This window comes from Prosopis cineraria, unplaced genomic scaffold, assembly GCF_029017545.1.
Source record: "Prosopis cineraria cultivar Desert tree isolate PC_DT_omini unplaced genomic scaffold, ASM2901754v1 PC3, whole genome shotgun sequence".
NCBI lineage: Eukaryota > Viridiplantae > Streptophyta > Magnoliopsida > Fabales > Fabaceae > Prosopis > Prosopis cineraria.
In genome coordinates, this window is record NW_026555334.1 from 41232545 (window position 1) to 41247031 (window position 14487).

Consider the following 14487-nt stretch of genomic DNA (forward strand, 5'->3'; position numbering starts at 1 on the left):
GAAAAATTAGAACCGCCAATACGCAGCTAAAGACCACCGGCGATTTAAAATGATACGGACTAGAATATTGATCCCAGATGCCCAGCCCACCAGCGAATGGACCCGGGCTTAAGTGATGGGCCTATGAGCAGAGGCAAGTCATAGCTGATTAGCCGCCCTTGAATATTTTGGGAAATTTACTAAAAAAGTACCTGACCACAAATTTAATCGTCGAGTGTAATATTTTAAAGAATTTAACCTTAAATTAACTATGTTTAATCATGATGATTGAGTAATTTGATGTGATGTGTGGCTAAAGATGTTTAATAAGTGTATTTGGTTGTGATTTCAGACCTAATTACGAGTTCAAAGTGAAATTAGGCCATCTTAGCATTAAAAAGAGAGAACAGCCGAAGAAGGAATCTTTGTGCCACATGTCTTGACGTATAGCAAGTTCGCCGTAGCACATAAAGTGATAGCAACAAAGAGGACTTCTTATTGCCATGTGTCATCGAGCATGGCCAAAATATCTAATAAGTGACTTGTGAACTAAGATAGAAATCAGAAGAGGAAGAAAGGGAAGACGAAGGAGCTCATCCTTACTTTGTTAAGGCTTCAATTTCAAGAAGGTTAGAGACATTTTGAAGTTATCAAACCTTAAAAATAAGTTTTCTAATCTCTTCTTCTCCCCTCTCAATCTATTTTCTCAAAGATTTGAGTTAGGGTTTAAATGGAGATGATAATTTTCAGTTTATATAGATTATAAATCTAAATTCATTGACTCAAATGAAGTTAATGAGAAGTGTTTAGAGTATTTAAACTTAGTACTAAGGGTTTTAGATGTGTTGGTTGGTGAATGTTATTAATGTCCGAAAATGGCCATTAAATCTAAAATTTATGAAGGTTGTTAAGCCATTAATGATAGTGTGAGAGTTTAATAAAGCTATTAAAAGCTAAAAAGAGTTAATATACCCAAAGGATAGATTTCAATGTAAGAAATAAGAGTATTGAGTATTTTAAAAGTGTAAAGTGAGAATTTGGAAGTGTATATTTGACAGTGTTGATGAGTTGGACTTAATTAATTGTAGATTAATTGTTCAGGCACCGTATTTAGCTTTAAAAGCAAGCTTGGAAGTAAGTTATTGAGGAAAAAATCTTTGACCTCCTAAAGGTTTAGGTAACTGAGGAAACCATATTTTGGGTTATTATTTATTAATTGTGTTGTAAAGTGAAATGTATTTATTTGCATGTACAATTGTGATTTGTGAATGTGTAAATATGCTAAGAAATATGAGTTAGCATATTTACATTAATTGAACAAAAATGCAAAAATGAATTTGAAATGAATTTTAAATTATAATATAGTATTGGAACGAGTGGTTGATGATTGATATGATAAATTTGATTTGTGATTAAGTATAATGGGGTAAGATAATTGTGTTAAGATTGAAAATGATAAATATATGTGGTGCATGTAAAAATGAGATTTATGTGCACTTGAGTAACGTATTTTCATAAGCCTAACGTGTTAATATTGAAATAATAAAGTTATAAAATGAGTAAGTATCGTACATGGCATGATCAATTAGTGGGAGTTTTTCTAAGAAGAAGAATAGTTAAAATTCATATGGTATTTACGGTCGACTTTCAATGCATAAAGATATAGCCTTATCTTACTATTTATCGAGGGACTGTCCCATAATTTATCGAAGGACTATAACCTAGCTATTTCTATCAGGTTGGTAAGGAGGTTTAGCTTAGGGTATAAGACACCTGAAAATTTTAAAAGTAAGGAAAATTGTGGTCTGAGAGTAAGTATTGTAATCTTTAGTCGGGTTATACTTCACAATTGATGAGCTTAGGTAGTTCAGTCACACGGACAAGCCTTGCTAAATATTATAGCCAACAATTTTAGTCGGAGGAAATAAGGAAGACGTAAGGATGGTTGATCATGTATATGTATTTATTTGACGTGTCATACAGTTGTTTAATTTTGTGGTGAGTCATGATAATAGATTGAGTCATTATCACATGTTTGTGTGTCTTGTGGTAATGTGCTGTGTGATTCAAGATGAGAATTATGAAAATGAGTTAAATTGAGAAATGACAGTTTGTGTTGCATGTGATAGTACATGTATTTTGAGAAAATCAACTCTATTTATGTGTATTTATTTAATTGATATATAATTATATGGGGTAAATATACCTTGGTTATTGAGTGTCTAGACTCACCCTTTCATTTTAATATTTTACATGCTTTAGCTCTGGTGTAATAAGGAAAAAGCTTCTAGAAGCTTAGAAATCTAGGGTTCTTATTGTAAAGCCTCTTGTCTCCAATAATTTTGTGCAATAAATAAGTATATTGCTAGTTAGGATGTATTTTATTTACACTTATACTATATTGTTGTTTATGATGTCTGGAATATATTTTGGGCTTTGGGATGTTGTTTATGATAAATTGCAATTGTTGTTAAGGCCAAAATACTAATGCTAGTGTAATAAAATTGATTTAATCATGATATTGAAGATTTATTATGAAATATAATGATAATGCCTCTCCTTTTAATTTTTTATATTAAGGGGTTCAGAAGTAAAAATTTGATATTATGTTGTAAATATGCATGTGGCATGTTGTACAGGTAGTCATGACTCTATTTAGTACAGTTTGGGTGTTAAGAAGGGTATTCGGCACTTGTATGGGGTTTTAGACACCCTTGATTTGTGAATAGAGTTGAAAATATATTTAGGTGTCTAACTTTCTCGTGTGACTTAATTTGAAAGTAAAATTTGTGTCATTAGCTAGTTTATAAAAAGAACTTTATATAGATACTTAGATTATCTTATTCAAATGTCGAATGGAGAATTGGGACACATCATAAGTTGTCTAAAAATTGCTATCATGTGACAGCAAAGTTGCTTTAAAAAACATGCATGGTGCCTTTGTCACAGGGCATGGCACAAAAGAGAACAACCACATCACATGTGCACAAAGCCACGATGTATTGCTCTGTTTTTCAGACTATGATAATTTTTCAATTGTTTTCAAATTATTTTACTTATATAAGGTATTCCATGCTTCCATGACATTATTTTACTCTAATTAATAGTTTAATAAATGGTTTTGAGTTATTTTAAACTATGAAAACTTGATATACCATTTATATAAATTTCAAACTTGGTAATCTCTTGATTACTTTGAACTTTGTTAACTAATTGTGATTAGACAAGAGAGACCTTACAAGGAGAGGAACCTGTAAGATTTTCCAAGAAGAAGTTCTTCGCTAGCAATATGTTTAAAAGTAAAAAAACTAAATTACCTCTAACAAACTCTCCCTCTCTCCTTAAAAATTCTCTCCTTCCATGAAAGCTTCTTTGGCCTTTAGTAAGCATTTTTCTCAACGGTGTCTCCCTAGCAAGCGTGTGTAAGTGTTGTTTTGGTGTGTGAGTTGGTATTTGATGATAGATGTTATGTGATACTATTGTAGAATAGCACCAAGATAAAAATAATTTTCAAGATTTGCAATATAAAACAATCCAGATTGTTTCCCAAGGAACCAAATAATTATCCAAGTAAATTAGGATTTTTGACAACTAAAACAAGGGTTAATTTAAAACACTAAGCAGGGGGTTTTGAAACTGAAAATTAAAATATCTAATTAACAAAATAGGACAAACAAGAGATACTTAACAATTAACTAGAAGTTAATATGACAAATGCAATTAACTACAATTTCTTCCCCTGATCTGCAATGGTTCTTGTCTAAATTAAATTCGTAAGCAAAATTTCAACTTAAATTCTTGAATGTTCCTTCAAGGTTTATGCCATTATCCAATTCAAAATTCAATAACATCTCACTTAAACTTCAAACTAAACTCAAGTAACAATTAATTTGGGAATTTTTTATAAATAGGAAAAAGTCATTAATTTCCTCCTCTAATTCCCCTCTCAAACCTCTAATCAATCACCAAGAAGCTTATGGCATCTCAATATCCAAGAAATGTAGCAATATGTGTGTGTGTGTGTGTGTGTGTGTGTGTGTGTGTGTATCCAAATCTGGAAAACATAAAGTTTGCAACACTCACATAAATAAACAAATTAATTGACAAAATTTTCATATCTAAGAATTCCATTAAAACATACTTCAAATTTGAACAGTATAATCCCTCAAATAACAAAATATATTATGTTCAAAGCTGAACATAAATGAAGCATAGAAAAAATTACAACAAAAAAAATGCCAAAAATGAGGGAAATAAGACAAGAATTTCAACCCAAAGTCTCCATTATAATTATAAGACTCATGTTACAAACCTAGTTAGAACATTGTAGCTAATAACATGCAAATAAATTGGAACCCATGGCTCTAAAAATTGAACAAGATCTAGCAGCTATGAGGGTAGAAGAAATTGTTGAAAGTAAAGAGAAGAAAAAGAAGAAGAAGCTCGAGTTTCTCATGTTCGGCCTCTACTCCTTCTCTCCCAATTCCCAAACACTTATGCATTTTTCAATTAATATTTATATTCCTTCCTTTTCAATTCAATAATCCGTGCATATTATTGATCTTCAATTTAGCTAAAAAAAATCTGCACAAAAAAATAATATTTAATAGCGACATGTGCAAAAAATATTAAATGGTGATATAATTTTGAAGATTTAATCCATTAATTCTCACAAAATATAAAGTGACTGATAAAATAGAATATATTTTAATTAATCTTAATTAGTCATAATTAATCAATAAAAAGACCCAGTGAATAGGATAAAAATATATGAAAATATGATCTATTATCATATATTCACAATTTGAAGCAAATGGAAAAATTAGAGTTAATTGATTCTCAAAAATAAGTTTTTAAATTTGGTGATTTTGCTTATTCTTGTCAATTTAAGCTTTTAAGTTTGTTTTGTTGCAGGAAATTGGTCCCAGAAGCTAAGTTTCTAACAAACATGATTTGGATCTAGTCCTGTGCGAGAAAACATAGGCGGTAATAAAGCAACATCCACCGGCCGCAACCTTTTTTTGATAATAAAGCGGTGAACATTCATGGTAAGGTAAATTGTTTGTGTCCCTTTCACTTTTCACACAGTTTGAGATCTTCTTTCTATAAGTTTCAAAGTCTAAAGTCATGGATTGTATTTCAAAAGTCATGCATGGTTTATATTTCATTGATAATACTATTTTCTTATATCTCTCATGTTATGTTTCTTAGAGATTATGTAATTGTCAGTGTTTTTCAAGGAAGTTGGATGAAGATGAAGAGACCAAATGCTGGAATTTGTGGTGTTGGTACTGCCTTGCAGGCTTAATTATTAGTTCTTACAATGCTAGAACTTATTACATAGAAGCTTGGAAGTTTTGCTTTATTTGCTTTTATTGAATTTTGATGATTCTAGCTTTATAACCTATCCTACATGACATGCATGGGTAGTATACCTAAACTCTCAAAGTTGCATTATTTGTTCTAGATCAATCATGTGTGGGTAGTGGTGCAACCTAAATCTTACTCCTTCCGTTTTTATTTCCAAGAGAAAAAAACTGTATCACATTGCTTAAGAAAATTAGTTAAATATATTAATTATGTCTAAAAATAAAAGAATTAAACTATAGTACCCTTCATTAATTATGTTAATCAAGCTTTTATTAATTGTTTCTTATGACTATGAATGATAAAATTATAAGGGGTAATTAAGGAAGTTTGCCATAAATTGTTATTGAAAAATGTGATTTTGCTTATATAAAAAAACTAACTAAAAGTGATAGTTTCTCCTATAAATAAAAATGAAGGGAGTATAATTCAAATGTTAGGGACATTTGATTTCCTTGATTGATATTTAGACTTTTTATACATAACAGTTACAAGAATATTATCATATTTCATTTGGTGAAGTCAAGTAAGGTGATTTGCTTGCAATTTTCTCTTGATTTTGCAGTAGAGCATTTTTCCTTTACATGTTTTATCTCTAACTCGAGTCTCTTTCCATAAGATCATGCAACAATAGTGGGCATGACTATTATGATAACTTGTGGATGTGGATGTGGAGGGCCTTGGCTTACATGACTATTATGAGCGTATAGGATGAGCAGATGGGCTAAAAGTTGAAAGTTTCTTAAGAAAACATTCAAAGGCTTTGAAGAATGAACATTGCCCTACTTATGTGGTGATTGTTAATTGCTTTATTGATGTGGAAAAGCATTTAAGATGTAAATGATTTCTTGTTATGTGTAGTTGATTATTTATTTTATCTTCTTATAATGTAGTTTATATTGTCAAGGGATGTGAGAACATACTCTTGTATAATGATAAATGAATTTTTGAATACAATTATTTGCTCCAATTGTTATCTTGTTTATAGGTATGCTAGTATCTAAATATACATTTACGATATCCTGAAAACACGATGTTATATATAACCATATTCGAGCATACATTAGCGATATACAAAAAACACAATGTTGGTGCAATATATTTGTAACAGCCCTCCTGGGTCACCACTGCCTCTCCAGGGTCTTTTCCCAGGCGCTGGACAACACACATGTCACCACATGATTGCCGGCTTTCCCACTGGTGGTACAGTAGTTATTCCTCACCCCACCCTCACGGGGGTCTTTTGGAACCTCCCCAGACTCGAACCTCCAACCTCTACCACCTTAATGAAGTTGAGGCGAAGTCTGGTACCATTGAGTCAAGTGACTCAATGGTACCAGACTTCGCCTCAACTTCATTAAGGTGGTAGAGGTTGGAGGTTCGAGTCTGGGGAGGTTCCAAAAGACCCCCGTGAGGGTGGGGTGAGGAATAACTACTGTACCACCAGTGGGAAAGCCGGCAATCATGTGGTGACATGTGTGTTGTCCAGCGCCTGGGAAAAGACCCTGGAGAGGCAGTGGTGACCCAGGAGGGCTGTTACATAAAAGGCGCCTTTTATGTAACAGTACGAAGCCACCCCTTGGGCCTCGACTCGGTACTGGACTCTGGCCCATCACTGGACCAAAGCCGACTTTCCCACAGGTGGTACTGTGGTTATTCCTCACCACTGCCTCTCCAGGGTCTTTTGGAACCTCCCCAGACTCGAACCTCCAACCTCTACCACCTTAACAAAGTTGAGGCTAAGTCTGGTACCATTGAGTCAAGTGACCCAATGGTACCAGACTTCGCCTCAACTTCGTTAAGGTGGTAGAGGTTGGAGGTTCGAGTCTGGGGAGGTTCCAAAAGACCCTGGAGAGGCAGTGGTGAGGAATAACCACAGTACCACCTGTGGGAAAGTCGGCTTTGGTCCAGTGATGGGCCAGAGTCCAGTACCGAGTCGAGGCCCAAGGGGTGGCTCCGTACTGTTACATAAAAGGCGCCTTTTATGTAACAGCACGGAGCCACCCCTTGGGCCTCGACTCGGTACTGGACTCTGGCCCATCACTGGACCAAAGTCGACTTTCCCACAGGTGGTACTGTGGTTATTCCTCACCACTGCCTCTCCAGGGTCTTTTGGAACCTCCCCAGACTCGAACCTCCAACCTCTACCACCTTAACAAAGTTGAGGCGAAGTCTGGTACCATTGAACTAAGTTGACTCAATGGTACCAGACTTTGCCGAGTCTGGGGAAAAGACCCTGGAGAGGCAGTGGTGACCCAGGAGGGCTGTTACATAAAAGGCGCCTTTTATGTAACAGCACGGAGCCACCCCTTGGGCCTCGACTCGGTACTGGACTCTGGCCCATCACTGGACCAAAGCCGACTTTCCCACAGGTGGTACTGTGGTTATTCCTCACCACTGCCTCTCCAGGGTCTTTTGGAACCTCCCCAGACTCGAACCTCCAACCTCTACCACCTTAACAAAGTTGAGGCTAAGTCTGGTACCATTGAGTCAAGTGACCCAATGGTACCAGACTTAGCCTCAACTTTGTTAAGGTGGTAGAGGTTGGAGGTTCGAGTCTGGGGAGGTTCCAAAAGACCCTGGAGAGGCAGTGGTGAGGAATAACCACAGTACCACCTGTGGGAAAGTCGGCTTTGGTCCAGTGATGGGCCAGAGTCCAGTACCGAGTCGAGGCCCAAGGGGTGGCTCCGTGCTGTTACAATATTAAATTCAAGTTCTAAGCCATATTGAAATCAAAAGAACAAATATCTTAAAGATTGAGGTAATAGAGGCTACATTTCATTCCTGACCTTCATTTTATTCGAATCTCACAAATGAATATCCTAAAAATTGAAATGAGATTACATATCTTGAAAATAATGTCCTGGTGTAACATTCAAATATGAAAATTGGATATCCTGAAAATTTATACTTAATGTTATATCTTAAGACAATATGCAAGTCTCTTTAATCATATACAACCCTTCTTCCATAACATGCAATCGACCTTTAAGAAAATGCAATTGGCTTCCATTGATTCAAGTATGTATTTGTGATATTTAAATATATGAAAGAAAAGTACATTTAATTGAAGATCAGTTGTATATAATGGAAAAAACATTGAATATACATTCAAATGTGTCTATAAGAAATTTTAACAAGGGATATTTGAATATATAGAAGTGATATTCAAATATATGAAAGAAATTAAATTAAAGAGCAGTCAAATATTGTGGAAGAAATATTGCATATGCATCCAAAATTGTCCATAGAGAATTTTAACAAGGAATATTTGAATGTGCATAAGTGAAGTTTAAATGTATAGAAGAAAATTGCATTTCATTTAAGAGCAGTCGCATGTCGTGGAAGAAACATTGCATATGTTTCCAAAGGTTTATAAGAGATTTTAACAACGAATATTTGAATATGTAAAAGTGACATTCGAATATGTAAAATAAAATCACATTTCGTTAAAAAGCAGTTGCATATTGTGGAAGAAACATCACATACACATATCTAAAGATATCCATAATTGATTTTAACAAGAGATATTTGAATATGCAAAAGTGATATTTAAATATATGAAAGAAAGTTGCATTTCATTAAAGAGCAATTGCATATCATGAAAAAAACCATTGCATATACAGCTAAAGGTATCCACAAGGGATTTTCGCAAATGATATTTGGATACACAAATGTGATATTCGAATATATGGAAGAAAATTACATTTTGTCAAAAATTGATAGCATGTTGTGGAAGAAACATCTCATATGCTTCAAATGTGCTTTAGGGCTCAATAAATTGTTGTAAAAGAACCTTTTAAGTATTAACATGAAATTATTGACAATGAAGGACATTGTGTTATATCAATAGTGAAGCACCTTATGCAATATATGGCAATAAAGGATCTTGCTCAACTTTTTTATTTTTTAATCATAAGGTCAATTTGGCCATTTATAGCTCCAAATTAATGCCAGTAAAGGACCTCCTCTTAGAAATTTTTCAAGTTGCTCTCCACAATTGAATTTGTGGTAAGATAACTTTTAGCAATTTTTCCTATTTTTTATTTAAAGAAAATTTGAGTTTTGAAATGAAAAATATTGAAATACTTCATAATTTAACCAATTTTTTCCTAAAAAAAACGATAATTTTGGTTCCTTTTTTTCGGAAATCAACACTTATATTAATAGAAATCTAAATTTTATAAATAAAAATCTTCACCACAAAAATAGGTTATCATCGATATTTTAAAATTATTGTTTATGTTATCCAAAATTATAATTTAAATTTTTCAATGCCATAAAACTATTTTTATTCTAGAGGTACCCCCAAACTGTAACTTTTTTAAAATATGAATATCAACATTAATATATTAATATATATATAGAGAGGCAATATTTTTTTTGTGAAGAATGAGAAAGGTAATTGTTCTTTCAATTTAGTTTTTAAAATTTACAAAAAAGAAAACCATACAGTGATTTGTGTGCCTGTCAGAAGCAGGAAGCCGGAGAGAGTGGTGAAGGGGTGGGGTCGTGGGGACGAACCTGCGGGAAAGGGCAGAGTAAAGGCAAACCACTGGCATGATAACCCCCGATTCCATCAAGATGTGGGACATCCGAATCAATCAAGCACAAGCACCAAAGTTTCTGTTTCTTTATATCAAGTAACTCTTTTCGCTATCAGCTTTCCACCAATACATTAAAGCTCTTCATCCACATGCTTCTCAATATCCTAGCTCAGAAATCATGATCCCCCTCTATGCTTCGCATTCCCTTATTTTTCTGTTCTTGTTCCCTGTTATCTGGTATTTTCCTATGATACAAAATAAAGAAAACTGTACTCTCTTATCCAGTCCCGCCAACATCGGAAAAGAGTCCCACGGAAACGCATTGTTATTACGGTGCTATTACATGTCTCATTAATTTTAGGGATTCAAAAACAGCTGGGAGAAAGGAAACATTTTCGAGGTGCCTTGAATGGATATAGTGTATTATGATTTCTGAAGAAACATGCGATGAAAGAAAAAGACAAATAGTGACCTCCCACCCAAACATCACATCCGTGGTTTTGTTATTTTGCTTTTCAACCATTTGAGAGTGCCTCTTCACCCAATGGGTCATGTCATTTTTTCACGCCCAACTGGTTCATCAACATCTATTCTTTTAATGTTTTCCTTTTTTCGTATTAAGATCATCCCAAATGCCGAGTCATTCCCCTTTCATATGATTTGAATGTAATTAGCCATCACCTAGACACTATGAAGGTATTGTTCACATTAAAAACAATGACTTTAGCAAGTTCCGAAAACGAATAATAATGGTAAAGAAGAAGCTCTGGCATTGAAGTTTTCAGTATAGAGATGAAAGACAAGGATGATGCTGTTTTTGAGAGTCTGTGCCTGCCTTAATCGACTAGTATCCCTTTTTCATTCGGTCAGTAATATGATTGTTGGCTTGAAAAGGTGCCTATACCTTACCAACAGGTGAAAACACAAAAGCGAACATCTTTGAAGAGCATTGCTTACAGAGCACACCATCCCAATCCCTTACACGTGGTGCTCGGAGTTTCTAACTTGGGCACCACATATTTGAAGTTGGGGAATTTATGAGCTCGGAAAAAGAAAAGAATAAATACGTTCGTGACTCAGCCGAGTCTGAAGAAAGTAGAAACTCAGAACAAGGTAGCCGTTTTCTTTAATCAAAAGAAAGATGCCCCATTGCACTTCATTACAGGGGTGTCTTTAAGCTTTTCTCCTTTTCTTCTCTTACATCTCTCCCTCTTGCTCTCCCCCACCCCACCCACACCGACTTTATATATACATGTTTCTTTCACTGTACTTTCTAGATAGAGAGAAGAGAGAGAGAGTCCATTAGAAAAGGATTCACTATAGAGAGAAGGGGAGAGAGCGGGGGAGAGAGATAATGAGTTCATCTTCAGGTCAGAGCAGTGGCTATGATCTCTCTTTCAAGATCTTGTTGATCGGCGACTCCGGTGTGGGAAAAAGTAGTCTACTCGTCAGCTTCATATCCAGTTCTCTTGAAGATCTTGCCCCAACCATTGGTATTTATCTAAGCTCTCATTTGCTTATTCATTCTATCAAGTTCCTCTGGAAATCTCGGACTTGAACCTATCATGACATGACTCTGACATCTTGATTGCTATTTTCCACCACCAATCTGAAGTTCTGAACAGAACAGCCAAGGGATTTTGTGATATTTCTTATAGATTCGTGTCAAGCAAACAGTATCTGCTGATTTTCTATTTTAAATTTACAATCCACTTTCTGAGTTGGAACTTTGTAAGTTCGTTTCAATGATAAGGTGGCAGACCAACCTCGAACCCTTAAGAAGCATCTTTCCGTTTCTGAAATGATCTAATCTAACTGCTCTTTTGTCTTCATCATCTGCAGGCGTTGATTTTAAGATCAAGCAGCTCACTGTAGGTGGGAAGAAATTGAAATTAACAATTTGGGATACTGGTAACTTGTGCCCAAGTCTTGTGCTTCCATTTGATTCATGAAATCAGGCTCTTTTTTCTCATCAATAATGCTCCCGCAACTAGACTTGTGGAATCAAACAAATAGAGTGGAATATATTCTTTCTCTTATTTATATCATGTGGACCATATGTCCATTGACACAAGTGACTGTTCAGTAATGCTTTCCCTTTTGTGAAACGTTATATCTGTTTTGCAGCTGGGCAGGAAAGGTTCAGAACTCTAACAAGTTCATATTATAGAGGAGCGCAAGGAATCATTCTGGGTATGCTAAACTAATTCCAAAATCTATCTCCATGTTGAGTTCTGGCTAGAAGACTCTGTAGAGAATTGCTTTATGGAAAATTTGGTGGGTGAGACTTGTTTTGAGCTACGTGACTCTTGATACTTTTATTGGTGGTTTTCATGGCATCTGTTATGTTGGAGTGAGGTCTGATATATGATGACCAAATTAAGCATTTAAAAGGAATCATTTCCATTGTTGGGAATTATAGTTTAATACAATGCTTATTGTTTGCTCTCATTTTAGTTTATGATGTCACAAGGAGAGACACATTCACAAACTTATCAGAAATATGGTCTAAGGAAGTGGAACTCTATTCAACTAATCAGGATTGTGTGAAGATGCTAGTTGGAAACAAAGTTGACAGGGTAAGATTTTTGCTATGATTTTGTATTTATTTATACAAGGTATGGGAAGGAATTGGTTATTACAGGGAAATATTCCGTCAATAAAAGTACAGGGAAATATAGTAATGTAGCATGATGAAATATTAAGTTTTGAGTTCATCTCCATTTACAAGGGTAATGAAAGAAAATTCAGGTTGTCTACCCTGTGTCTCTGGTCAGTGAGGCACCAGTCTAGTTAATATGTACTACTACGACAGCTTTAGGAAGAATAGACAATGGTGACATAGGCAACAAGCTAAGATCTTAATAAATGAAATGAAAAGCAGCTCACTTCACAAAGGGCAAAGCCCTGCATGTTTAGGAGAATCATCTTTTGAAATCTAGGCTGGAACTGCTTATTTCCAGGGGTCTTTTACTAGCATAATTTTTTTCCTGACGTGTTCTGTTCGTTAGTTTACTTGATGGTTATTCATTTGTGTTCAGGATTCTGAAAGGGTTGTGAGCAGAGAAGAGGGCTTAGCCCTCGCCGAAGAGTTGGGCTCTTTGTTTCTTGAATGCAGTGCTAAAACTAGAGAAAATGTGGAGAAATGCTTCGAGGAACTTGCTCTGAAGGTACATTTGAGACTCTGAGATTATTCTGTACATTGTTTACCCCTATACATTGATAACAAATCGGCTGTTGTTTGATAGATAATGGAAGTTCCTAGTCTTTTGGAAGAAGGATCAACCTCGGTTAAAAGGAATATTCTAAAGCAGAAACAGGAACCCCGATCATCTGAGAACGGTGCTTGTTGCTCCTAAAATGCATTTCGGGGGACAGTGAATCTTGAGTAGCACAGCTTGGAGCCTTGGACATATCATGTATATTAATTAAGCTTCTTCCTTCGGCCAAAAAACGAAAACAAAAGCTTCATCCTTGGCTTCTGACTCGTCATTGTCTGCCCGTCGCATTATACTTTGCACTAACAAGTGAAAAATTCCTCCAACATTATGCCTATTATCCTGTGAAAATGTGCTTGCCTTTATGTTCTCCATTTTAGCTCACACCTGACCAATAAATCAATGCAACCTTGTAGACTTTGTTAATGTTGAACAGATGAATGCTTCCAGGATCACCCCCTTCATAGATCGTGTGTGTCATTAATTAGGTTGCAGTTTGGTATCTCATGGTGCTCATTGAAATCTATATTTTATATATAATATAAAAATTCTAACAAGTTCTGTTAACATGAACTGTACTGTTTATATATATATATGAAGAGGTGGTTAAATACTTCTTTTACCAATTATTTGCAGCAGAACAACATTGAATGAGTTACATTCGTGATTCCTCGTTTATATTTGAATCTAATAATGTTTGAATATGAATTAATTGGTACATACTATACATATAATGTCAAAACTTGGGAGTAACTGCTCGGAAATAGGGGAAGAGAACGGGTGGATAAAAATAACAAAAAGATACTGCATCTTCGCTCAAAATTCTAAAGCTAAAGTTTATAGTTTTTCTCTTTTGTTGTGTATTAGTTTTTTTTTTTGGATATCATTGTATATTAGTTTTTAAGCTTAATGAGAGACTTGTTATATTAGCTTGGGCCTACTCACACTTGACGCCCTGAAATAGTTTGACTCCAGAGAGAGCTTTTTCGGTTTCTCCTATATGCATGTAACATTATGATCAGACGAGCCAAGAGAATGGGATTCAATCAAAGTATAGCCACAGGAAATAAATGACCCTCACCATGACCAAGTGTTCTGAGCAAGAACTTGCATGGCTATTGCATTCCTAAAAAGAAAAGACAGAAGTTAGAAAAGGGGCGGGGAGGAGCATTATCCGTTAGATTTTTTCCCCTCAAAGCCAGATATCCGTTTGGAGGTTTGATCGAGTGGGTTGGGAGTCAAAAAGAGACACAAAAATAAATAGTACGTGGCTGGAAATTAAAGCTTGTAGCTTTTGTTCCAATATTACATATATAGGACAATCATGTATTCATCTCATCATTTGCTTTCACTTGTAATCTCGAAATATCACCATC

At 35.0% G+C, this 14487-nt stretch overlaps 1 protein-coding gene across 1 annotated transcript; it reads left to right on the top strand.

The window, feature by feature from the left end:
- The first annotated feature begins 11002 nt into the window (after window positions 1-11002).
- On the top strand, window positions 11003-13737 carry LOC129306497 (ras-related protein RABC2a). The gene is made up of 6 exons (XM_054947126.1): window positions 11003-11386; window positions 11736-11804; window positions 12021-12086; window positions 12351-12472; window positions 12935-13063; window positions 13142-13737. Exons 1-6 carry the CDS (start codon window positions 11248-11250, stop codon window positions 13250-13252), a joined length of 636 nt encoding a protein of 211 aa, XP_054803101.1. The 5' UTR covers window positions 11003-11247; the 3' UTR covers window positions 13253-13737.
- Window positions 13738-14487: the final 750 nt, after the last annotated feature.

Excerpts from the sequence above, each read along its gene's own strand:
- LOC129306497 (XM_054947126.1), top strand. The coding sequence starts at position 11,248 with ATGAGTTCATCTTCAGGTCAGAGCAGTGGCTATGATCTCTCTTTCAAG. Across the intron at positions 11,805-12,020 it reads ATTAACAATTTGGGATACTG|CTGGGCAGGAAAGGTTCAGA; the intron begins GTAACTTGTGCC and ends TCTGTTTTGCAG. Across the intron at positions 13,064-13,141 it reads TCGAGGAACTTGCTCTGAAG|ATAATGGAAGTTCCTAGTCT; the intron begins GTACATTTGAGA and ends GTTGTTTGATAG.